At 45.2% G+C, this 24,883-nt stretch overlaps 1 protein-coding gene across 15 annotated transcripts in view; it reads left to right on the top strand.

The window, feature by feature from the left end:
* Positions 1 to 24,883, top strand: part of LOC126284122 (afadin) — a 995,168-nt gene that overhangs the window by 685,700 nt on the left and 284,585 nt on the right. Inside the window, exon 1 of one of the 15 annotated variants that reach the window (XM_049982828.1) lies at positions 257 to 335. The exons of the other annotated variants lie outside the window; for them this stretch is intronic. Coding sequence (XP_049838785.1) covers positions 314 to 335 — 22 coding nt within the window. The 5' untranslated portion in view covers positions 257 to 313. Of the gene's footprint in view, positions 1 to 256; positions 336 to 24,883 lie in introns of those variants that run through there. 15 annotated transcript variants of the gene reach the window in all.

Here is a 24,883-nt window from a genome sequence, read left to right as displayed (position 1 = left end):
ACAATGTGCTTTTAAGGCTATTGACAGGCGTATGTTTTAGAGCGTATCCTAGGATTAGGGAGCGGAGGGCATCCATTTCGTGCCGGAGCATGTTGTGATAGCGGACCGCGTGCTGTACGTGCCTTTCTGGGGGACAGTGAGGTCGAAGCGTCGCGTCGGCAGGTACGGCTTTGGCGTCGGGACGCTTGCGCGGTGACGTCACGGCCGCTCGGCAGGCCTCGGGCGGCGGCGTCGCGGCCACAGACGGCGGCCAGACTCCGACGCCGACGCCAGCGACGCCGACGCTGCTCTCCCGCTGAGGCCGGCCGGCACCATGATGGACTGGGGCATCAGACGTGAGTGCTCGCTCGCCACCGCTGCCTCGCCAACCTCCCTCACACTGTACGGGCCGCCTCAATGTTTCGCTCTCGTCTTTGTCGCGGTTCACGTGAAAGTCCCACATTATTTCTCCCAGGACACTTGTTCATACGTGTCAGTAGAACTAAACGGCTGTTACTCTCTCTCATATTTCGCAGAGGTTGAAAATACCGCGTCAGTGGTAAATTTCTTTATTGTCACACGACGGTTTCGGACTGTTATAAGCCCATCTTCAGGTGCACGCCGCGCCTGGTACACGCGGCGCTCGGGGACCACAGCACAGCTTCGATACCTGAAGATCGGCTTATAACAGTCCGAAACCGGTCGTGTGAAAATAAAGAAATTTACAATTGAAGTGATATTTTTAACCTCTATTATAATGCTCAGTTGTGAATGTTCTTCCAAAAGGATTGTTTGTTTCTCATATTTCTAGTGTTAAAAATAGAAGTCACTCGTGAAAGTCATTCTGCACAGTATGGTAGTTGCCGTAAAGGAGAAACACATGTCTCATTAGGCCTGAATATGGAGAAAAGATGGCCATATTGTCATGCGTATATCATTTATATTACTGCCAGGGGGGAAGCTAAACAGATGATACGGGATGAACCCGAGCGCCACCGACTCACGTTCTTTTACGGAGGTTATTCAGACACATTTTCTGAGTATTTTGATATAAGGGGCTTATGGTCTCTCGTGGCTCGTAACAGAGTAATTGATTGTCGTTTGGTTTCTTATCCCCATTTACCTTTCACTTTGTAGTATCTGTACAACAATGCAATTGTGGACGGTGTAAGACTGCGCCAGCGTCTTGTTCGTGAACAGCTTTCTTCCATTCGCTCACGTTCCTGGCTGTTGATAACAGTAATGTCCAATTTCCTCTTCGCCCTCACCGTCGCATTCAGAACTGCTCGGTTGTGTTTGTGCTTTCACTTTCCGGCAGTGTTAGTTGTACGTTATCAGTGATACTCAACAAAATGGTTCAAATGGCTCTGAGCACTATGGGACATAACTTCTGAGGTCATCAGTGCCCTAGAACGTAAAACTACTTAAACCTTACCAACCTAAGGACATCACTCACATCCATGCCCGAAGCAGGATTCGAACCTGCGACCGTAGCGGTCGCACGGTTCCAGACTGTAGCGCCTAGAACCGATCGGCCACATCGGCAGGCGATAAACCACAATATGGACAGTTTCGCTTATGAATGCAGTGTAAGAGCGGCACAATGAAAACAACGGCACAGTACCTTGCTTCTGCAACTTTAGTTACTCATCGGCACTAAACCTATACAAACTGGTATGTATGAGTGTTAATATACAATGCCGGAAAAATGAATCTGAGACAGAACCGAGCTGTGCTGAATGCAAGCTTGAGTTACGTATCCACGGTATTTACCTGCTTATTTCAGAAGACAGGCAAATTCTTATTGCTGTCATATTTTCCGAGCGTTAACATCATACAAGGCTACACGTATAGAGACTAGACGCCCCAAGTGTTACATAAACTGTTGAAGTCACCGGAGCAGTTACTGTTTGTCGAGTTTTTGTGTGGTTAATACTTATTACTTGGCTGCCGTGTTACTGAAGCAACGCGTGCTTGTGCGTGCGCTGTGTGTGTGTGTGTGTGTGTGTGTGTGTGTGTGTGTGTGTGTGTGTGTGTCGGCTTTGAAAATTCACAGGAGAAAATGTTTATTTGACAGTGCAATACATTTTCCAACTAATTTCATTGTAAGTCCGTCAGAAATAAGAGATAGATCCTTCCATTTTTAAAACACCGCATATATTCTTCAATATCGTCGACAACAGACGTTCGTATGCTAACCATACAATGAGAAATTCCTTCGCACACTGTCACGTCGTATAAAATATTGCTTCGATGTTTTGAACTGTTCAGGCAACATAAGGACGTGTTGTATCGTAATACAGCCTTTTCCAGTCATATTTTAAAACGTTAGAAAGCACCTTGCAATTTATTAAGATAACACTATTAATTGACAAACGTCCCGGTACAAGCATGTTTTATAGAACTTTGGCCGCTTGTTGACCCATATTAGACGGCAGGGAGACACACAAATTGGTAACTTCCTTTGTCAATAATCTAGAAATCAGGTTGTGCAAATGTATTATCTCAATTTTTTTTTGTAAGTATCCTTGTGTCATTGGAAGCTGTACATCTATTTAACCTCCGTATAGACGTAGCCTTCAGAACGCCTTTTCGTGTACAACGACAAATTTGAGAAGAAATGAGCTTCAGGTCGGATATTTGTTGCAACGCACATTCCAGATATGTTTCATACAAAACGACTGGGACGGCTTAAGATATATTTTCGCCAGCCGATATGGTCGAGCGGTTCTAGGCGCTTCAGTCTGGACCGCGCGCGACCGCTACGGTCGCAGATTCGAATCCTGCCTCGGGCATGGATGTGTGTGATGTCCTTAGGTTAGTTAGGTGTAAGTAGTTCTAAGTTCTAGTGGACTGATGACCTCAGATGTTAAGTCCCACAGCGCTCATAGGGTGTGTTTTTTTTACATCTTCGAAGTCTGTATGGTTTCTGAATAAATATGTAAACTGTGCATGGCTAAAGACTCTGTGATTAAGCATAATTGTAGCTTATCCATTGCGATTTGTTGCTTGCTTTTCTACGGGATCCAATAATACGAACACTGGCATTAGTTCTCGCCTTATTTCGTGTGCGTTAATAATGATCATCTAGGAGTTACTGACTTTTACTCGAACGTAGTAAAAGCTATGTAAGGACCGTAACTACTACATCATTGAACAGCCAGAGTATTATGACCACCTACCTAATAGCCGCTATTTCCATCTTTGGCACGGATAACAACGGCGACGCATCGTGGCATGGAAGCAGTTACGTTTTGGTAGATAGCTGGAAGGAGTTGGCACCACAATTGCAAACACAAGTCACCCAATTCCCTTAAATTCCGTGGTGGGGGCGATGAGCTCTGACGCCACATTCTATCACATCCCTGACGTGTTCGATCGGGTTCAGATCTGGCGAGTTGGGGGCAACACATCAATTGTAACTCGCCCTTGGGTTCCTCGTATCACTTATTCACACTCTTGGCGTTATGACATGGTTCATTATATTACTGAAAACTGTCTGTGGCGTCGGGAACTGCGATCGTCACGAAGCAGTCTACTTGATCTGCACTGGGCCGGGATTGTAATGCCACTCCTTGGCCGTCCTGGTGCCTTGCACGAGCTCCACTGGACCCATGGAAGCCCAAGTGAATGTTCCCCATAGCATAATAAAAGCCGCAGTGAGCTTGACTCCGTCCAGGAGTACAGGAGCTGTTTCCCTGGAAGATGACAGATTCGCGCCCTCCCATGGGCATGATGAAGAAGGTATTGGGATTCGTCAGACCATGCCACTCTCTGCAACTGCGCCAACGACCAGTGCCGATTGTCGCACGCCTATTTCAGTCGTAGTTGCCAGTGTCATTGGGCTAACATCGGCACATGCACGGATCGTCAGATGTGGAGGCTCGTCGTAAGGAGTGTTCTGTGCCCTGTGTGTTCACACACACATGTACTCTGCCCAGCATAGTCTCACGTTAGTTCCGCCACAGTTGGCCGCCTGTCCAGTTTTACCAATCTGGCACAGCGTTCGACATCCGACATCCGTAATAAGGGGCGGCCGCCCAACTCCACGACGTCCGGACGTGCTTTCACCTTGGTTTTGCCACATGTTCAAGACACTCACTGCAGCGCTCCTCGAACACCCGACAAGTCGTGCAGTTTAATACTCGTATCGAGTCTCCGGACCATCACAGTCTGCCCTCGGTCAAACTCAGATAGACCGCAGACCTCCCCCATTCTACACACGGACAGCCCGCTCACTGAGGCTACATGCACCTAGCGTGGCATTCGTTCCTCGCCAGATGACACAGCTATTGCCTGGACGGATTTATATTGATGATAGGACGGTGGTCGTAATTTGCTGGCTGATCAGTGTCTAGGAAGAAGACAGTACGTTGACTCGTATCACAACTTTGAACGTTCTTCAGAATGAGATTTTCACTCTGCAGCGGAGTGTGCGTTGATATGAAACTTCCTGGTAGATTAAAACTGTGTGCCGGACCGAAACTCGAACTTGGGACCTTTGCCTTTCGCGGGCAAGTGCTCTACCACCTGAGCTACCCAAGCACTGCGTTCTTCTTGAAGATGGTATCTACCTACTACGGTGAATGAGTGGAAGTCGATCCACTTCCAAGTATCTTACAGGCATCGCGGTCGCCGTAGGCCGTAGAACTCCACTGATCACCAACATGACCGCTCAAGGTGGCAGGTCCGGGCTTTGAATTCCCCTGAAGCTTGAAATGCTTAGGCAGCGCGAACCTAAAAAGAATGATAATTTCAGTTTTCTGAGATTGTTCACTTACTAGTTACTACATTTTCATTCCGTTGGACGTTTTAGGGAATAAAAGTTTTGTCGACGTAGACTGCAAGTGAAAGCGACATTTTTTGGAGGAATCAGTCGAGCATTCACGTTAATCTGTTTAGAGGAGCAACGGAGAAGCTACATCTCGGTCACTGGGCCGGGATTGTAATGCCACTCCTAAAAGCGACTCCATTAACGTTAACTTTGTCCACAGGTCCTCATGGGCCTAGCGGTACCCAACGACCGCCCCTCTCTGCCAATGGCGTCATTGGATGTCGTGTGAGGAGACGTGGGGTCAGAGCGCACCTCTCGCGGCCGTTGTTAATTTTTATGACCAGGAGCCGCTACTGCTTGATCTAGTGGATCCCCAGTTGGCATCACGAGACTGAGATCACCCCATTCCAGTCATCTGACAAAGAAATTTCCCAGGTAGTACCGGGAATCGAACCCGAGTCCTCCGTACGACAGTTAGCCGCGCTGACCACTCAGCTACATAGTCCATTACTATTACCAATACGCCATATCGCTCGACCCATCCCTTTCCGTCTTAAATTGTTTTTATGACGGTAACAGAAGCTAATTGTCCAAAATGCATCTTTGTTTAGACTGTGGCTCTTAACAGACCGAAGCTGAGGCCAATGGATGTGGCGCACATAGCGGTATTTGCTACACACACTAAGAAGACGTGGAGACAGTACGTCTGTGCGTGATGGCCCCCGCCTGCGTCCTTGCTCTTCATCTTGAGCCGTCCCGCGAGGTTATGTAACGGGTTATGTCGCCAGTAATTACAACACGGCGAGGTCTTAATTGACCTGCTGGCGGACTGCAGCGGATCTCGGTTAATGAAGCGGAGGCGCTTAATTGCTCGTTACTAGGCTCGTCGGCACTGCCTGCGTTCATCTTACTCCGCCTTCGAGCCAGCGAGCAAATCCGTGGGGCGGGTGGCAGCCGCACTGCGTGCGCCATTAAATACAAGTCTACAACTACACAGCGCACAGGTACCAGGGGCCAACATAGGCGCGACGAGCTGGGCTTCAGGTTAGACACATTGTTCATTCCGTAGGCCCAAATAATTAAAAGTTCGATACAAATTTAAGTCTCGTCATTCAAGGCTATTGCAGCCAAGCAACATCAAAAACAGTAACAGTTCGCGAGGCTTGTTTACACAGATTGCATTACTGTGCCAAAGGAAATGCCACCATAATGCAAGGAGGATATGTAGCTCAAAAAATGGTTCAGATGGCTCTGAGCACTACGGGACTTAACATCTGAGATCATCAGGAGACAGGATTCGAAACTGCGACCGTAGCGGTCGCGCGGTTCCAGACCGAAGTGCCTAGAACCGCTCGGCCATAGCGGCCGGCTTATGTAGCTCAGATGAACATGCACATAAAATATATTTTTACGGTAGCAGGACAGCTGGTCAGCAGTGGCATTGCTGAAGGTACAATTCCGGCATTTGCCTGGAATGATTTAGGTAAACTATTGGAAACCTAATCAGGGGGGCTGGACAGAGCAAACTCAATCCTCTTGAATATGGAGTCCGTGTCTTAATAACTGCACTTCCTCGCTTGATAGGCCGCCCTTATTATGAGATACAGTTAACTGTAAGTTATTATTTTGGCTCTGCCAAGAAATGCGTCAATGGCATTGAAGGAGTTGGCTACCGATAAATGCTTCGGGTTCTTCTTACGCTTTACTTTATTGTCAGCTAAGCTTTTTTATGCGTGTTGGCAAGCTAAGAATTCTTGTTTGGCGCACAATTTTGTTTTCAAATACGCATGTTTCAGTTGCTGGCTTGTGACACTCATATAAACGACCAGTTGCTGAGACTTTCGTGAAGATACGATAAAATGCAGATGAAAATTATGTTCAAATGTGTGTGAATTGCTAAGCGGCCAAACTGCTGAGATCATCCGTCACGCACTACTTAAACTAACTTAACGCTAAGGACAGCAGTCACACTCACGCCGGAGGGAGGGGTGAAAATTACGAAAACTGCTTTGCTAGAAAGGTTTATTGCAAATAATATGAAGACGACGTTAGATTCTACATTAAAGGAATCCGTCCCCTGTGGTTCCGGAGATTTAGCAGTGGGCGACTAAAATGAAGCACAGTCTTTGACGTTGCAGCGATTTCTACAGGTTCTGCCCAACAAATTTTACGTTAAGTTTGGATATGACAACGTCTTCCGTTATATGTTTACCTCCATAGACTAAAAATGATTTCCGATCAACAATACCCAAGTGTGTGTGTTATAGTAGTTAAATGTCAGCGAGTTTCTCGGATTTTTCGTAACGATATATGAAACATAGACTCGTAATTACATTCCTTCGACTAAGGGCAGTTAAAAAAGTGGTCACAAGAAGTTTAAGAGGGTGGGGGGGTGGGGGGAGGGGTAGTTCTGCCTACAGGAAAAATCCATACATACACGAGGGTAATCCCAAAAGTAAGGTCTCCTATTTTTTTATAAGTACATAGACCTGTTTATTTCTACAATGGTTTACTTCAGTTCACAGCTTGAACATTTAGCTATTTTTAGACATAATCACCATTTCTGTCCATGCATTTTTGTAGACGCTGTGGCAGTTTTTGTATGCCCATGTCATACCAGCTCGCCGCCATGCTGTTCAGAAAGTTATGAACCTTTATTTTCACCTCGTCGTCGGAGCTGAATCGCTGGGACCACAATTAACGCCGACAGGTACTGTGAGAGACTGAAAAAAACTCAAACGGGCATTTCAGAACCGGCGAAGAGGAATGATGGGCAAGGGCGTACACATTCTCCATGACAACGCTCGCCCACACATTGCATGGCAACAGTTGCTCTCCTGCAGCAGTTTCAGTGGAACATAATCACCCGCCCACCCTATAGTCCTGACTTGGCGCCCAGTGACTATCGCCTGTTCCCTAGGTTAAAAGAACATTTGGCCGGAAAACGATTCAGCTCCGACGACGAGGTGAAAGAAGAGGTTCATAACTTTCTGAACAGCATGGCGGCGAGCTGGTATGACATGGACACACAAAAACTGCCACAGCTTGTACAAAAATGCATCGACAGAAATGGTGATTATGTCTAAAAATAGCTAAATGTTCAAGCTGTAAACTGATGTAAACCGTTGTAGAAATAAACTGGTCTACGTACTTATAAAAAAATAGGAGACTTTACTTTTGGGATTACCCTCGTATATTTATGGTTTCTTATTCTAGAGCCGAGGTTGTCCTTCGACAGCCACGTAAAATGAGGTTGTTCACTACTAGCGATTAAGCTCTTCATTCGGGATTAGAGGGATATAGTAAACCGGCATTTGCGGCTGACTGCAAAACGAATCTACTGTCCCCAACGTACACTGCCTGTTTGAAGTACCCGTAAACCGCTTTATAATGCGGAGTTCACCACGACATGTGACAATGTCCGGACCCGCCGGCATAAAACGAGGCGGGAAGTAATGTGTTGTGAGTAACAGCAGAACGCATGTGTCAGGAGAGCTCAGTGACTGCACGTGGAGTGGGCATTGGGTGTCATCTGAGTAACAAGTGAATCAATGTTCTAAAGCTGCCGGAGTAGACTGTTGGTGGTGTGAAGAACATGAAGTGAAAACGGCGAGGAACATTTACAGCTAAGAATAAGATTTTCACTCTACAGCGGAGTGTTGGAATTTTGAGGGTAGGAGACGAGGTACTGGCAGAAGTAAAGCTGTGAGGACGGGGCGTGAGTCGTGCTTGGGTAGCTCAGTTGGTAGAGCACTTGCTCGCGAAAGGCAAAGGTCCCGAGTTCGAGTCCCCGTCTGGCACACAGTTTTAATCTGCCAGGAAGTTTCAATCACAGCTAAAGGTAGACAAGGCAGGCGTCAGGTACTGACGGACAGGGACCGTCAAGCATTGCGAAGGGCGGTTATAAAAAATGCCGTTTAATCAGCGAAAGCTGTTATTCGTGCTTTCTAAGGTGCTACCAGCAGTCCAGCTAGCACAGTGGCTGTGAGAAGGGAGTTAAAAAGAATGAGTGGAATGATCGAGCAGCTCCTGTAAGACCACATTTCTGTAATCGACGCTAAGCAACGCTTGATGTGGTATTAAGGACGACACCACTAGACACTGGATGACTGGAAGCGAGGTGGTGAGACACGTTATACTCTGTAGCAATACAATGGGACTGCTTAGTTTTGGCGAATGTCTGGAGAAAGTCACCTGCCTCAATGTGTAGTGCGAGCACTGAAGCGCGGAAAAGGTGTGGTTAGAGTGCGGTCCCCTTAATTGTGCTTGAGGAAACGCTAAATACGGAATGCTGTGAAAATATTTTAGAGCATTGTTTACTGCGTATAGTAGAGGAACAGTTCGCAAACAATGATTGTATTAGAATGAAAATTCTCCCTATGATAAAGCAGTGGTTTGTGGCCACTAACATTCTTGGAATTGACTGACCTGCCCAGAGTACGGAACTGAACGCAAAGTAACACACTTGGGATCAATTACAACGTCGCACCGTAACACTTCCTGGTTTCGGCTCTTGAAGAAGAATGGACTGCCATTTCTCCACAGACGTTCAGACACCACACTGAAGGAATCCGCAGCGGAGTTCAGGCCGTCATAAAGGTAATGGATCAACAAACTCCATATTATTGTCCACTAACAGATGTCCAGATATTTTAGCACGGGACCACTCGACCGCCGTGTCATCCTCAGTGGAGGATGTGGATAAGAGGGCCGTGGGGTCACCACACCGGTCTCCCGGTCGTAATGATGGTATTCTTGACCGAAGCAGCTACTATTCGGTCGAGTAGTTCCTCAACTGGCATCATGAGGCTGAGTGCACCCCGAGAAATGGCAACAGCGCATGGCGGCTGGACGGTCACCCATCCAAGTGCCGGCCACTTCCGAGAGAACTTAACTTCGGTGATATCACGGGAACCGGTGTATCCACTGCGGCAAGGTCGTTGCCCCCAGATACTTTAGACCCGTGTAAATTTTGCGTAAGGACCGCGAGGACAAAATAAGAGAAATTAAATGCCCTTAAGGAGGAATGTAGACCATCATTTCGTCTGGGCTCTATTTTCGATTGGAACAGGAGAGAAAATGACTATTAGTGTTACGGTGTCTTGCGATGAATATGTGTGGATGTAAAGCGCAGGTATGGACTGTGAAGCCGCAATGGATGCAGTAATGTCATACGCGGTTGTAGCGGGGCAAACATGTCCCACAGGTGATTTGTCTCTCAGTTAGATAAGGCAGGACTGGTACACACGCGCTAAAACAGAACATGTGTTTTACTTATTTTTACTACTTTGTATGCAGTGATGTCATTTTAATGAGCAGTGGCACGTTAGAATGTGATGATAAGAGTGCATGCTGCCTGTGAAGGAAAGCGGGGAGATCATTTGTTTCAGACGTTGTTTCCTTCCGACTGACGTGTGGACCAAACAGCGGCTATTTTCAGAATTCGTCTCAAGCTGCTCTAGCTCTACGCTGGTGTCTGTTACACGTCTCTCTCTCTCTCTCTCTCTCTCTCTCTCTCTCTCTCTCTCTCTCTCTGGTACATGGGTGTTGTATATTAGTGTTCGTGAGAAACGTACGAATTAATAGCTAGACAATTAGTTTTAATAATTGACCCGCGCAGTGCTCAAAGAATACAATGTGAGCGAAACAAAGTAGCAGTTTTTCCAGGAACGTTCTCAGGCTCTCAACATAGGCACACTATTGATGCACTGCTCTTGTCGAGCAAGTCATAGACTTACCTGGAAACCCACTCTCAAGTATTCCTATTTGGGACTTCTCTGCCCCACTATCAGTCCTTGTTTCTATGTGGGTCATCACACGGACAGCCCGTCCCACCCAAATAATGAAAAGTAATATGTGAAAGTACAAAAATGCTTGAAAGTGCGTGGAAGTTTAATTCTCTGCTAGTGCTGACATGGAACCGAAACAAGGCTTCATCGTGGCAAGCGTATTCTAAAGCAATTGAAGCTCAGTCCACATATTTTCTGTTTTAGAAAAAGGGCGAAAACAAAAAAGTTTCGACACTGATTGTACTCTTGTCGTATAAGCGACGTCAGCATATTAACTATGGTGCCAACGTAAACTAACAACTGTAATGAACAGATGTTCATTCGAACAGACCGTCGCGCGTGGGCAGTGCCAAGTCTTAGTCGATCACAGTATTACAGCACCAATGTATGAGGGCGCTCTGGTCGGGTAATCGCGAGCTGATATCGTGATATTTCACGAACACACGCTGAATCATTGATACCATATGGACAATTGTCTTGAAGTCATTCACAGTGCAATACACTGCCCTTATCCACCACTGCGCTTATTTACAGTGTAACGTCACCGCATGTTTCTGACAACGGCAACCGGAGGGCAAGTGCAATAATATAGTGGTCGGGTAGTGGTGGACGTGGGGCCGTAGTAAGGCAAAGTTGTTCCTCAAGTCGCAATAGAACTGAACGCCTGTAAATCAAATGTTCAAGGCATTCTCCAGAACGTGAAGAAGATAAAAGAATGTACAAAATTGTGACCCCCTCTCATTGGCATCCGAAGAAAAACAACGATACGCGGCCGCTTGCCACGACATGACTGAAATGCGGAACGTGGATGATTATTTTGTGGAGAAAATCGTCACGAGTTATGAGACGCGGTGTTATCAATAGATCCTACCTCAAAACGACAAAGTGCAGCTCTGATGGTTTGACAAGACCGAAGAAAGTGCGAAGGTGATGTGCGGCGGACTTTGTAGCAGTTCGACGTGGTTAGGGGAGACTGTAGAACACCTGACGCATTAAAAACCACGCTCTTAAATTTTCTGTTTTTTATGAATCCAGTTTCGAAACTTTGTGGACGGGGTTAATTACTATGGAGAAGGGCCTCAACAATAGGTTTCTGTTTCCTCTACAATTTTATCGAACTGTTTCTTGTATTTTATTCCATCGTCATCGTCCCCCCCCCCCCCCCCCCCCGGTTTTACGAACATCAGTCGAAAGCTTATCAGTTACACGGTGACCGCTGTGTCGCGTGGTACGTTTTCCTCGGACTTGCAATTATTTTGTGTCGCCATTTGACGACAGAGCGTGGAAATTGAGCTCATGGGTAACTGAGCTGTGCGCCCGGCCGGCAGTGTTTTGCGGGTTCCACCGTGACCTTTACACAGTGCCTCATGTTTGCGTCTGCTCTCCTTCTGAAGGTTACGCCTTCCTGCTTCGATCGCTTTCTGTCAACAATGTGCCGCTCCACCAGATACCCGACCTCATTCAGTTCAGCTCCGTTCCGCGCTGCCTGCTACCGGTCCCCATTGTCAGAACTTGCAAACATACCGTCGCTCTGCGTTCTACCCAAATGAAATCGCAAGGTGATTGACCTCTCTCTCGCATTTGTGCCGCTACCCTCCTGCTCTGCAGAATTCACGATGTTTCCGATCTACCTTGTGTGCTAACCACATTGGTTAAAAATATAAATAAAAACAAAACGTAATCAGTCACCAAATTTAAATTGTGTGGTTCGTTTTACGGCGCGTTTCGAAGGCTGTACTCCATCATCACGTGGTAATTCCTTTCAGGCGCATTGTTCCTAAACACTAGTGTCTTGTTCACGTGTATTTCTCCAAAATACCGGCGCCGGTGCCCGATGATAGTGCAAAGCCTCCAAACGCGCCATTTGAAAACGAGACAATTTAAATGTAGTGACTTGCTACGTTTTTGTTTTTATTGATATTTTTAACGACCACAGATACCAGGCATTTGTGTGTGTAAGAAGCACTGTTTTGCGTAAATTACATAGAAAAATCACGAAACTGAAAGTGAGAAATCAAGCGAGATGGCGAAATGATTAAGATAATCCCCATCCATACGGCAGACCGTGGATCCAGCGGTGCTATGAAGCTGCGGACGATACTGCTGCTTCGCTTCTGGCACGTCGATGGCTATGAAGCAGCCGTCGCTGGAGAATTGGGTAGTGCAGACACTTTCGCAAATCTAGCGACGTGCCATTGCCATGGTTGCAGCCAGTTTATGGATGTGAAGTTGTTTATTGGTGAACTAAAGAAATATCTTGAACTATGGGTCACATCTTGTGAGGAGTTTTGTAATAATAAGAGAAAGAGAACCACTTTATTTCATACTGTGGCGGTCTGCCTATCCGGAGGTGAGTATTGATACTCGTACCATTAAGTCAGCTTCACTGTCTAACCTTCCCGAACCCCTGGACGCGCAAAGATTGTAAAACCTGATCCAGGTGCAGCGTCACCTAAAGGAGCATAAAATAAATCCTCTGATAATGCGCAATGCTTGATAGTTATTATGGCCCTGATAGAAATGTTCTCATCTAATTTCGTGAAGTTTGTTAGAAAATTGTAACTGCTCACAACTGATTCAAGTTCCACATATGCAGAGGTTCTAGTAATTCTGAAGAATAATTATTGCACCGCGGAATCGCGTGGTCAATTTCTCTTCAAAATAACACAAGCAATACTATAAATCAGAAGTAACATACGCTGTCACTCAAGAAACTTATATTGACCGCAAATAATTATAGATATTGCGCCTATTCAGTCCCTGGCAACTTTAAGTATTTTTTAATCACCTGACACATCGATCTTTTCGAGATACAGACAAAACGAGAACTGACCATTAGTCTTTTTTAAAAAAATTCTTTATTCAATTTATTGTATTATACATGTTAACCCACTACCTAACTACATTAGTGGGTCCTAATAATGATACAAGGAATTGCAGCTTTCTATTCTACACTACAGGTGATTTTATTACTATTGTTATTACTGTAATCTTACCGCTGTGAGGTTCTAAGCTACTTAATCTAAAAGGACTTAATGCTACCTGCAGCGTTACAGGTGTGCCAGTGCTACTGTAAACCTGATGAATGTTGGCCAGGCCCACCGACCTAACCCCAGTGGGCATGCCCCTGGCACTGGGCTGGCCCTCAACTTGGTTTCGCTGCAGTCTATTCTAAGGTATTATCCTATCTTCTACATTTAATCTAAAATTACATAGTCATAGTTGGTGTGTGTTCCAATCCGGTGTTTTTTTGTACCCCCCTCTCTCCTAGTCCAGGGCAAAGCGGATTCCAGCCGTGATGCGGCTGGCCATGTCGTTACCCGGCGGTACAGGAGGGGTGTACGAGGTCTTAATCGGTGATGAATTTAGTACTTTTAATGGGTGTCCCTTAGGAAGTTCTTAAGGACTTTTTTTTAATATTTCATCTGTGATTTCGTTTAAGATGTTCAACGTGTTGTCATGCCTTAGTAGGTGGTACGTGTCATTATTTGGTAGTTGTTGTCTTAGATCATGGGCTACGTCATCGAAGAGGTGGCACTCACACACCACATGTTCTGGGGTGCCTTGCACAGCACCACAGTCACACGCGGGTGTAGCCTGCTCCCCAAACCGACACAGATATGTTGGGTATGGTCCATGTCCAGTAAGAAAGTGCAGCATTCCTCTCGTTGGCGTGAAAAATGTTTGTTTTATCCGTTCATCTATATCCGGTAGCAGCTCATAGGTTCTGCGTCCCGTATCCTCATTGCTCCACTGTTCTTGCCACAGTTCAATCCCTCTCTTTTTGATGGCGTTCTTATCCCCAGCATACACCCCAAGTATATCCCTAATTTTGTCCCTGTTTTCCTTCTTCATCCAGTACCAGGCGGCCTGCTCACGAATTTTTATGTCCAGTGGACATATCCCCATTAGCACTAAAAGCGCTCCCCCAGGTGTTGTCCTGTAGGCCCCTGCTGAACGTAGGAGCATGTTCCGCTGCACTCTTCTTACGGCCATGGCAGGCATGACCCTCGTGAGTCTGTGTGCCCAGACCCCTGATCCGTATCCTACTATTGAGGTCAAGATACTATTATGATATAATTTGATTAGGTTTGGTGCAAGGTGAAATCGTTTGTGACCAATTCCAATGAGATTGTTTAGTAATGCCAGGGATTTTTGGGATGCGGAATCAATATGTGATGCAAAGTTCCACCTCTCATCGATGATTACACCCAGATATCGGGCCTCGCGGCGCCGAAAAACTGGTGTGCCATTAATTCTTACTGTAGGTTTCTGACCAGTTGACCTTTGAGAAGTAGGTATGTAGACTTGGTTTTGTGACACCATGATGTAAGTACAGAACTGACCATTAGTACGTAATAAGCCTTGTGTGTTACTCTTTCTTCCCCGGGGTACGGAGCGCTCTATGGCCTCCTTGCTCTCGCGGTTCACGCTTTCGGGTGCCAGCCACCATTCACTCCAACATCGAAAACTGCACGGCTCGTACAAATACATAACTTCTGCAGCGCTGTTACTGCAACCATTAGTGTAAATAAATTCTCACACTGCTAGTAAAGTTGTACTCCCAGGAATGATTGTGTAATAATCTCCTGTACTTATTATATTTTTGAGAGGGTTAATAATCAATATTGATAAAAAAAGTATGTCAAGTTTCGTGACGGCTTGCTGCGAGGTGGCGTTTGTAGTCGAACGCGGCCATTCAGAACTTGAAATAGCGCTAACCAACAAATGCTTTCATCCTTGGTGAGAGCGTCCACAGCTCATGGTCTAGTGGCTAGCGTTGCTGCCTCTGGATCACGTGGTCCCGGGTTAGATTCCCGGCGGGGTCGGTAATTTTCTCAACCTGAAGACTGGGTGTTTGTGTTGTGCTCATCATCATTCGAGACGTGGCGAGGCTGGAAATAAAAAGATTGGGAACTTGTTCGGACCCTGATGACCACGATGTTGAGCACCCCACAAACCAACATCATCATCATCATCATCATCATCCCTGGCGAGAGCCTGTTCACCGGAATATCCAAATTTTCAGTCAGTAATAATAATTATAGTATAAAATAGGAGAGAGGACGTGGTGTATGGGTCAGCGGCCACAATCATGCATATTTTTTTTTCTGTCGTCGTCACACTTCATTATTTCTTTTTTTTTACGCGTTTGGGGTAGCTGCCATCATCGGATCAAATACTTTAAAACATCAATACAGTGTATATCGTCAAATAGAACATGTTTATGCTAGGTGTTTTGAAGTGTATGATCCGACGATGGCAGGTAGTCGAAACTCGTAAAAAAATTAAGAACTAATAAAGTGTGACGACGACAGAAAAAAAATTATGCGTGTTGTGGTCGCTCCAAATGTTTTACCCCTGTCACCTTTAGAATTTGAAAGGGGGTATTCCAGTGAACATTGTCAAAAGCTTTCTCCGTGTCTACAAATATTATAAACGTAGGTTTGCCATTCTTTAACCTACCTTCTGTTATAAGTCGTAATGTCAGTATTGCATTGTGTGTTCCTACATTTCTCCGGAATCCAAACTGATCTTCCTCGCGGTCGGCTTCTATCAGTTTTTCCATTCTTTTGTAAAGAATTTTTGTTAGTATTTTGTAGAAAGACGTATAAATTCAGTAGCAGTGTGATGCGGATTAATAGCAAGTGTAATCAAGTCCATTTGTGAAATCTCAAAACAGCTGCTCCACTCGCCGTGGAACCTAGATGAGGTTTTGCCCCGCAGAGCCCAGATCCTGGGTACGCTCTTCGGGGATCATTATTGGTTGTATGACTTAGCGCTGAGGTACTAAAACGCTCTTTAACTTCTGGAAATGCCCTCGCACTGAGAGTCCTGAATTATGTGTGCTATTAATTCCTGTCACATAGTTATTAAATATTTCTAACTGTATCGAAGCTTTGCTGAAATCAGAACAACACTGCACTATCTTGAGCTTTTCTAGTTATACGCTTTTTGATCTCGTAAACGGAATGAGGGAGTTCATCATCATACTATATGTGCTTTGAGAATCCTCGATTGTTCCAATGGTGTCGTTCGATCACTAAAAATGTCGAATGCGATGATAAAATATTTCGTAATCCAGCAGTGCATCAGCTGTACAAGACTTGGTCTAGCAACAGTTTCGTTCCACTGCACTCAACAGACTTCTTCCATACTGTGTCCAGCAGTGACCTTTCGGAAAAAGCGAGTGAGAAAGTGCTGGTGCGACGTACCCATTGTACTTCGCAGCCACCCTCTACCTATCTTTTCGTATCCGTACAGCGCAGAAGCCAGCAGGAGGTATCAGACTGGAAGCATCGCCATCCGCCAAGTTTCTGCAGCTGTACTTCACGGGCGACTGAATTTTCTCCCGTCTGACTTCGTTGACTCTTCTCTCTGTTAGTTGCATACCGTTAAGTTTCTCTACTCCCTTGGCCACTCCTTTGACTGTAACAACATTTGAAAAGGAGGAAAAGAAGCAGCAGCTTGTTAGAGACAGGCGTCGGAGCTCTTACTCAGGCTAACAAGTGTAGGAATTTTAGCTGACTGAATTTCATTACTGTATATTTTTCGTTCGGCGTGCCATGTGAGTTTGTGTTGTCGTGTGTTGCATTCTGACAAAGAGCTGAGTTTCATCGCTTTTGCTTTGTTCAGCGTGAAATAAGTCGTTCCCGACTCGTTTGTGGAACTCCTATTTTCTCCGAACTTATATCTCCACTGGCGCCTTTTTTATTCAGTTCTTCTTTTTGGGGGATGGGGGGAGGCGGACAGCTTCTAGTTTCAACAGTACTGCTTTTCCATATGAAATAAATACTAACCATAATAGGAATGTCTTTTGATTATATCTACCAACTATCGTTACTAGCCTGCAATAGTTGTGAAACTTGTTACCACTCTACTAACTTCAGTCACATATTTCTATTGTCAAATTTTAGGCGAACACATTTTCCCAGAAATTTCGTAAAATTGAACGTATTAACAATAAAGTTGTCTGCAAGTGACGCATCTGAACATGACGTCATCCTGCACAACTAGAGGCTTAGCCACAGCACTCCGACATGAAATTTTGAGTCCTTCACATAATATTCGGGAGAATCCCGTTGTTTCTGCGATCGAACTCTCCTGATTCCAGTTTTGTTAGTTGCATGCCTATCCTACACTACATTGTGGATTATCGTGATGATTCCTTCAACAAGACCCAAGTCGATTGCTGCTTTTGTGCCTGACCAAGTGTCATTACGCCACCTCCAAAGACCTAGGTGTCTTCGGAACGTTAAACACTTACCTGTAGCATTCATTAACAGGCACTCACTCTTCGTTACAGATTGGATTTTGTGTGTGTTTCACATTTGCGCGAGCGCTAAGAGATTTTTTTCCCAGGTCTACCGAAATCCTTACAATTCTTTTTAGCCGGCCCCGGTGGTCTCGCGGTTCTAGGCGCGCAGTCCGGAACCGTGCGACTGCTACGGTCGCTGGTTCGAATCCTGCCTCGGGCATGGATGTGTGTGGTGTCCTTAGTTTAGTTAGGTTTAAGTAGTTCTAAGTGACTGATGACCACAGCAGTTGAGTCCCATAGTGCTCAGAGCCATTTGAACCATTTTTCTTTAATTCCTTTTACTCCTCGATAGTTGCAATCCTCAAAAATACTACGCGACATGCGATCTCAAAATATAAATTTATTGTTCAGTATTGCTCTACATCTATACGAATACTGAGAAAAACACTGTACAGTTCGTGGTGAGACGCACGTCGTACATGTATCTTTTTCCTATTTTATTCGCTTATTGACTGAGGGAAAGCCTGACAGTATGTATGTCTGTGTCCCAGAGTGTGTTATCGTATTCTCATGATCCCTGTGCGACATACACGATGATGTCAGCGTAATGGCTACACCAGACATCTCCGCAAGAACGCCATTGTTTCGCGTTAAGATATTCCCATGTAAATTGCTCGAACATTTCTGTGACTCTTTCGTACAGGGTAAAACGACCTATTCCGATACTAGTAGCGCGATGTCTATTACATAATAGAGATTCTGGGAAAGCTTGCAAGTGTGTCATCCATGATTTAAATGGAGAAAAACTGCACCAGTTAGCATGTTGGGAGTACAAAAACGAACAGTGTAAGAGATAATGTGCTTGTGCGTGATGGAGAAGGTACCACACTTCATAACATCAGAAAGACAACTACATTGCAAGAGAGTCAGAAAAACACACAAGCAAACATCACAGAAAATATTTATGTAAACAAATGGACTTGAAAATGTGGATACATTCTCGAAACGATTTATGCTAAGCACGAATAAATAAGTAACAGTTGCACTTTTTCATTATTTAAAACAAAAGTGGATCATTTGGCTAGAATTGGTCGCACCAGCGCCGTGTGTGCGATTTCTTTAAGGGTGGACTACATTTTCCCAGAAGCCGTGGCAGCCGTAGGGCCTACTGTGCAGCGGGAGGATAGCACTTCTGCTTGTAGCAATGACCTTGTGAGACCCGAGTAAGTTAAAGCTGGCCGACGTTTGGCGTGGTGTCTGGAAGTGTCGGTACGCAGCCTGTCAGGGGGGATCGATAAGGCGCGTGACGGCGCGGCAGGTTCCGCAGAAACAAGGCAGAGGAGAGGCCCATCCCCTCACCCCTACCCCCTGCCCCTGCCCTCATAACGATTTCCAGAAATTGGCTAATGGGGTGTTCATTCTGCTCCCGCGCCGGCCGCCTGTAAAAACATCGCTGCTTCAGCACATTCTTTCCCTAAATTAAGTTTTTGCAGTCTCGGCACCGGCACCAATCACAAACCAGGCATTACATAATGTAATATGCGTTGCATTACTTGGTAACAAGTGCCGACATGCATTTCGAGGCCGGCCGCGGTGGCCGTGCGGTTCTGGCGCTGCAGTCCGGAACCGCGGGACTGCTACGGGCGCAGGTTCGAATCCTGCCTCGGGGATGGATGTGTGTGATGTCCTTAGGTTAGTTAGGTTTAAGTAGTTCTAAGTTCTAGGGCACTTATGACCTAAGATGTTGAGTCCCATAGTGCTCAGAGCCATTTGAACCATTTTTTGCTTTTCGAGCTTCACCTCATCGACAAACGCCCATTAACGTAAATGCACTGTCTGAACGCTGGCCTGACACTGAGCTGAGGCTCGAACCGCGTAGCGACATGTTTTATCTTTTAATAAAATTGCTTTACACGTTTTCTATCGACTGACATGATAGCAAGGGTCTCATTTCTACCTTGCAAGTGGCAAGCAAATACAAATCAGCTATCTGCCACAGTTAAGAAGGACGCGACTGACTAAACGTAGGATGGAACACAGTCGTCGGTGCAATCATCTCCCTCGTTTCTCGTCGGTCAGATAGTAATAACAAATAACTTTGACCGTACATGGAAAGAATGGCACTATGGGACTTAACATCTATGGTCATCAGCCCCTGAGAACTTAGAACTACTTAAACCTAACTAACCTAAGGACGACACACAACACCCAGCCATCACGAAGCAGAGAAAATCCCTGACCCCGCCGGGAATCGGACCCTGGAACCCGTGCGCGGGAAGCGAGAACGATACCTCACGACCACGAGATGCGGGCATGGAAAGAATAGTTACACTATTGTTCCGAAGGAAACTGGAGGAAATACATCACGTGTTCTAGCCGTCTAAGGGTATATAGTGCACCCAAGAACATCGTTGAACATGTTAGTTTTGGTGGTCAAGGTGCTTCGGTGTGGGGACACACAGTGTTGCATTGGTGTACTGACCTCCAGATCTTTGAGCTCGGTTCACTCACCGCTCAACCTTATCGTGACAGTATATTCCTTTCCCATGTGCGTCATTTTAGTGGTGGATTCGACCTTGACTTCGTTTTTATGGATGACTGCGCGACCGCATCGAACAAGGCATGGACTGGCCTGCCCGTTCACTCGACGAAAATCCCGACCAGCATGTGTATGGGGGTGCGCTGAGGAAGCTAATTGCAGTATGTCCGCACGCACCTACGACAGCAGGCAGTGGCCAACCGCACTGGATGAGAAAGGAACGTCCTACCACAAGAACTCCGCACCAACATTAAGTCCGCCTCTCGTGGTCTCCCGGTAGCGTTCTCGCTTCCCGAGCACGGGGCCCCGGGTTCGATTCCCGGCGGGGTCAGAGATATTCACCTGCCTCGATATGACTTCTTGTTGTTGTGTTGCCGTCATCAACATCATCATCATCATCATCATCATCATCATCACCACACATCCCCATTACGGTCGGAGGAAGGCAATGGCAAACCACCTCCACTAGGGCCTTGCCTAGTACGGCGGTGCGGGTCTCCCGCATCGTTGTCCTACACTCGGTGAAGGAGAATGGGACACATAATCATACCGACAATATGAACAGCATGGGAGCATGCTGCAGAGCACACATTGCCGTCTGATATGATCACCTGCCGTATTAAGAAGTATGTGCTGCCTTTCGTAGTATCCAGGGGATCATCATGAATCGCGGAGACTTCACTGTAATTATTATGTTTCAGTAAAAGTCTCATTTTTGTTGACACACTGCGTGTTCCTTCCAGTTACCTTCTGTACCATACTGTAGCAGTTCTTTATACGAATGAGTTGTGTTACTTAGTGACATCTCGCGAAAGTTACTTTCGTCCTTTAGTTTTGGAAACTATTGTATCTAAACAGATATTGGCCTGCGAAAACTGTTTAATGATGCAGCTTATGGCACATCTTACTCCTCAGTGAAAAGCCAGAAAGCGAAAGTTGATGTAATATCTTTATTCATGCATACCTCGCTATGAGATGCTCTTTATTTCCTGAAAGAAAACTGACAATGAAATGTGTTTATAGGGAGAATTGCTAAAAAATACAGGACTTTTGCAAAGGTCATTGCGTAGAAACTCATCTGCTATGTATTTTTTTGGATACTGCTTGTGTGTTCGGGGTGGCATAAAACATCGAATGGAATCGAAGGCAAGCTGCCAGTCTGGTAACCGGGCATTTAACACTAGTTTATAGAAATTATGACGAAACGGTAATAGGTCTGTAGAAGCGGAATCCGAGACCCTGAATTTTATAGGCTGTGACGCTATTATACTGTCTCCATATTATACGGAACATTTAAGTAAGGTAACGCTGTTAGAGTGCATACCGAGTTAGTCTCGCGTTTCCGTCGTTGTACCCACAAGCGGAAAATGAAATGAAACTATAAGTTAAAATTAACTTTCGAGCACTAATGAAATGGCCTGCAAGGTATGTGTGTGGTTATAGAAATAGAGTGAAAGCTATGACTAAATTTAAGGCCACCAGTAGAACGTGAAAGGCGGATGTAGTAATTGCCGCAGGAACAACGCAGTTCACGGCGGGATATTTGGCTTCTGTCCAATTCGCTAGCATAATGAAGACACCAGTTGCTTCTGGCCGCCCCGCTTCCGAATTGACCTCACGATTAACTGAGCGACTTGCTGCACGGGTTGGAAACTATACCCGAGCTTAGGGAAAGCGCATGTAACATTTCTGGTAGGGTTTTGGAACATATTCTATTTTCAAGTATTCTAAAATACCTCGATGAAATCGATATATTGACACATAATCAGCTCTGGCACAGACAGTATGCTGTCGACAGGGCATCTTAAGTTGCCTCCATATTTCTGGGCTTCAAGAAAAATTGTGACACCGTTGTTCACTGTAGGCTTCTAATCAAATTGCTTACCTGTGGATTATCGTTTCAGCAGTGCTCTGGATTCTTGATTGTCACAAAGGCCACAGTTGATTGTAACCGGCGGGAAGTTTTTCAGGGGAACTGAAGCGGTATCTAGGGTTCCAAAAAAAAAAAGTGTTATGGATTCTTGACTGTTCTTAATCGATATAAACGACTTAGGAGACAATCTAGGCAGCCCTCTCATATTGTTTGCGGACTGACACTGTCGTTTACCGACTGGCAGAGTCTTCAGAAAGTCAGATTGATTTGAACAATATACCTGTGTGGTGCGAAAGGTGGCAATTTACTCTAACCAATAAAAAGTCTGAGGTCCTCCACATGAGTATTCAAAGGAATCAGTTAAATTTGAGTTACACGGTAAATCAGACAAATGTTAAGATTATCCAGTCAACTAAATAGCTAGATATTACAATTACGAATAACTTGAATTGGAATTATCACATAGAAAACGTTGTGTAGAGGCGAACCAAAGAGGTCGTTTTATTAGCGAACATCCAAAAGTTGCAACAAATGTTCTAGAGCAGGGATAGTCAGCCTTTTTTACCTACCGTCCACTTTCATATCTTAGTTAGCACTAAATTTTTTTCATTTGTTCAGTAATAGTGACTTAGAAAGTAAAAAACTAACTTCATGTGATAAAATTTATGAAGCAGAGTTGCAGCAAGTTGAAGCAATAGGAATAATTGCTAACCAAATTTCATGAAAACCTGATGAAAATATCTCAAAATCTCAAAGGCGTACCGCTCACCATGGAAGCTGGAATGCCCAAATGTGGGCTTTAGGGGTCAGGTTGACCACCACCGAACTAGAGGGCCTCCGTACAATACGCTTGTCCATGCTGCCCCAGAGTGCTGCTGCACGGTGTGCGATCCTTGCTAGATGCGATTGACCGAGGACATCGAAGAAGTTGAATCAATGGTAGCTCGTTTTGTATTACGGCAAAATGGGGGAGAGACTTTCACGAAAATGAGACGGAAGTTTGGGTGACAGTGATTAAAACAAAGGCGTGTTACCTTATGGCGAGAACTCTTAAAGAGATTTCAATCTCCAAATTTCTCCTCCGAATGCGTCAGTATTTTGTTGACTTCTACCTACATAGAGAGAAATGACCATTGTAGTAAAACAGATAAATCAGAGCTCACAGGGAAAGATTTAGATGACAATTTTTCGCACTTATTACTCGGGAGTGAGAGGGAGAGGAAATGGTGTGGAAGTGATTCTCTGAATCTTCTGCCAAACACTAAAGTGCGATTCGTACACACACACTGTTAAGATACACACATAGCTATGTTAACACAATTCACAGACAAATTATGACTCGAATTTTGCTATAAGACAATTGCCGATCACGGCCAATAAAACACTTGTTTTCAGAACTAAAATAACTACAATTTCTCGATAGGAAATTTCCCTTTGTTAACGGAAACTACCGCGAGGTGTAACAGCCGGGAAGAAGAACAAAGGGAAGAATACATGCACTAGACTTCTTAATTTACTTCGATAGTGGAATTTGAATGTCGTATATGAGAAAGCAGTCTTTTAGCCCAAACTGCTTAGCTGTCAAATAGCGGGAGTACGTACACACACACACACACACACACACACACACACACACACACACACACACACGCACGCACGCTATTTGCTTCATCGTTCCGCTACTAACGATCACAGTATCGACGAAAAGTTGTCGAGCCGCTAGTTATCGGTTGCACCCGCGAGCCATAATACAGCTCGTGTGCTGATGCGATGTTCTGTACGTGTGTAATTTAATCAGCGCAGACAGCGCCCTACATGTCACGTAGTATACGTCACATGTATGTGATGTGGCCACGGTTCGCACGCTACATCAGCCGTCGCTGCTGATTGGCGGTAATTTCCCTCGTATTGATCGCATACGCCCATCACTGCTATGTGCCACGGCGTTTCTACTGCAAATAACTTCTGCTTCACATAAAACAGTGTCTTCTTTCCACTTTCATTGCCCACGTGATACCTACCATTCATTTTTCAATTTACAAATAGCAATGTTTTAGCTTTTCGTCAGCTGTTGCCTGCTATAGTGTGCGTGTTTTACAAGCTGTTATTTTTCAATTTTTCTTTATTTCATTTTTTAATGAGCCGTTCTACATTGCTTGCATTGTTTCTCCTCTCTGCCTTTATTTGTCTGGCGCCTCAACCTTTATTTGTCGTTTCAGCATTCCCTTTCCATTGTTAAGTACTAAAGCTTTTGCACCTTTGCGCCTCCCACTCGGACTTTCCGAGCTCTTCATGGTTTTACCGGTTCTCTCCACGGCCTTACTATGTTTATTCTACTGTTTTCGACCAAAGGTACGCCACTTTTCGCATTCGGAAAGTGAGAGACTGAAATCCACGACCGGTGGTAGTAATTTACGTGATGTTTGGATCACCTAAAGCACCGAATGCTTTCAAAAGCGGTTATTTCGTACTCCATCCTTGTAAGCACACGAGACGAAAGATTCGTCTCCCCATGGAGACAACACGCTAATACAAAATATGTAGTTGATGTCGTGAGTCGCACCTAGCTCTTAAGTATAGAAAAATACAAACCCCTAACGGTTGGATGCAACATCAGTATAGTTCTTCTTGGCAAAATCACATTATTTAAAAATCTGGGCGTAGCATTGAA

This window comes from Schistocerca gregaria, chromosome 8 (genome assembly GCF_023897955.1).
Source record: "Schistocerca gregaria isolate iqSchGreg1 chromosome 8, iqSchGreg1.2, whole genome shotgun sequence".
In the NCBI taxonomy this organism is placed as follows: Eukaryota; Metazoa; Arthropoda; class Insecta; order Orthoptera; family Acrididae; genus Schistocerca; species Schistocerca gregaria.
Note: the sequence above shows the minus strand (reverse complement) of the source record. Positions and strands in the feature narration are given on the sequence as shown.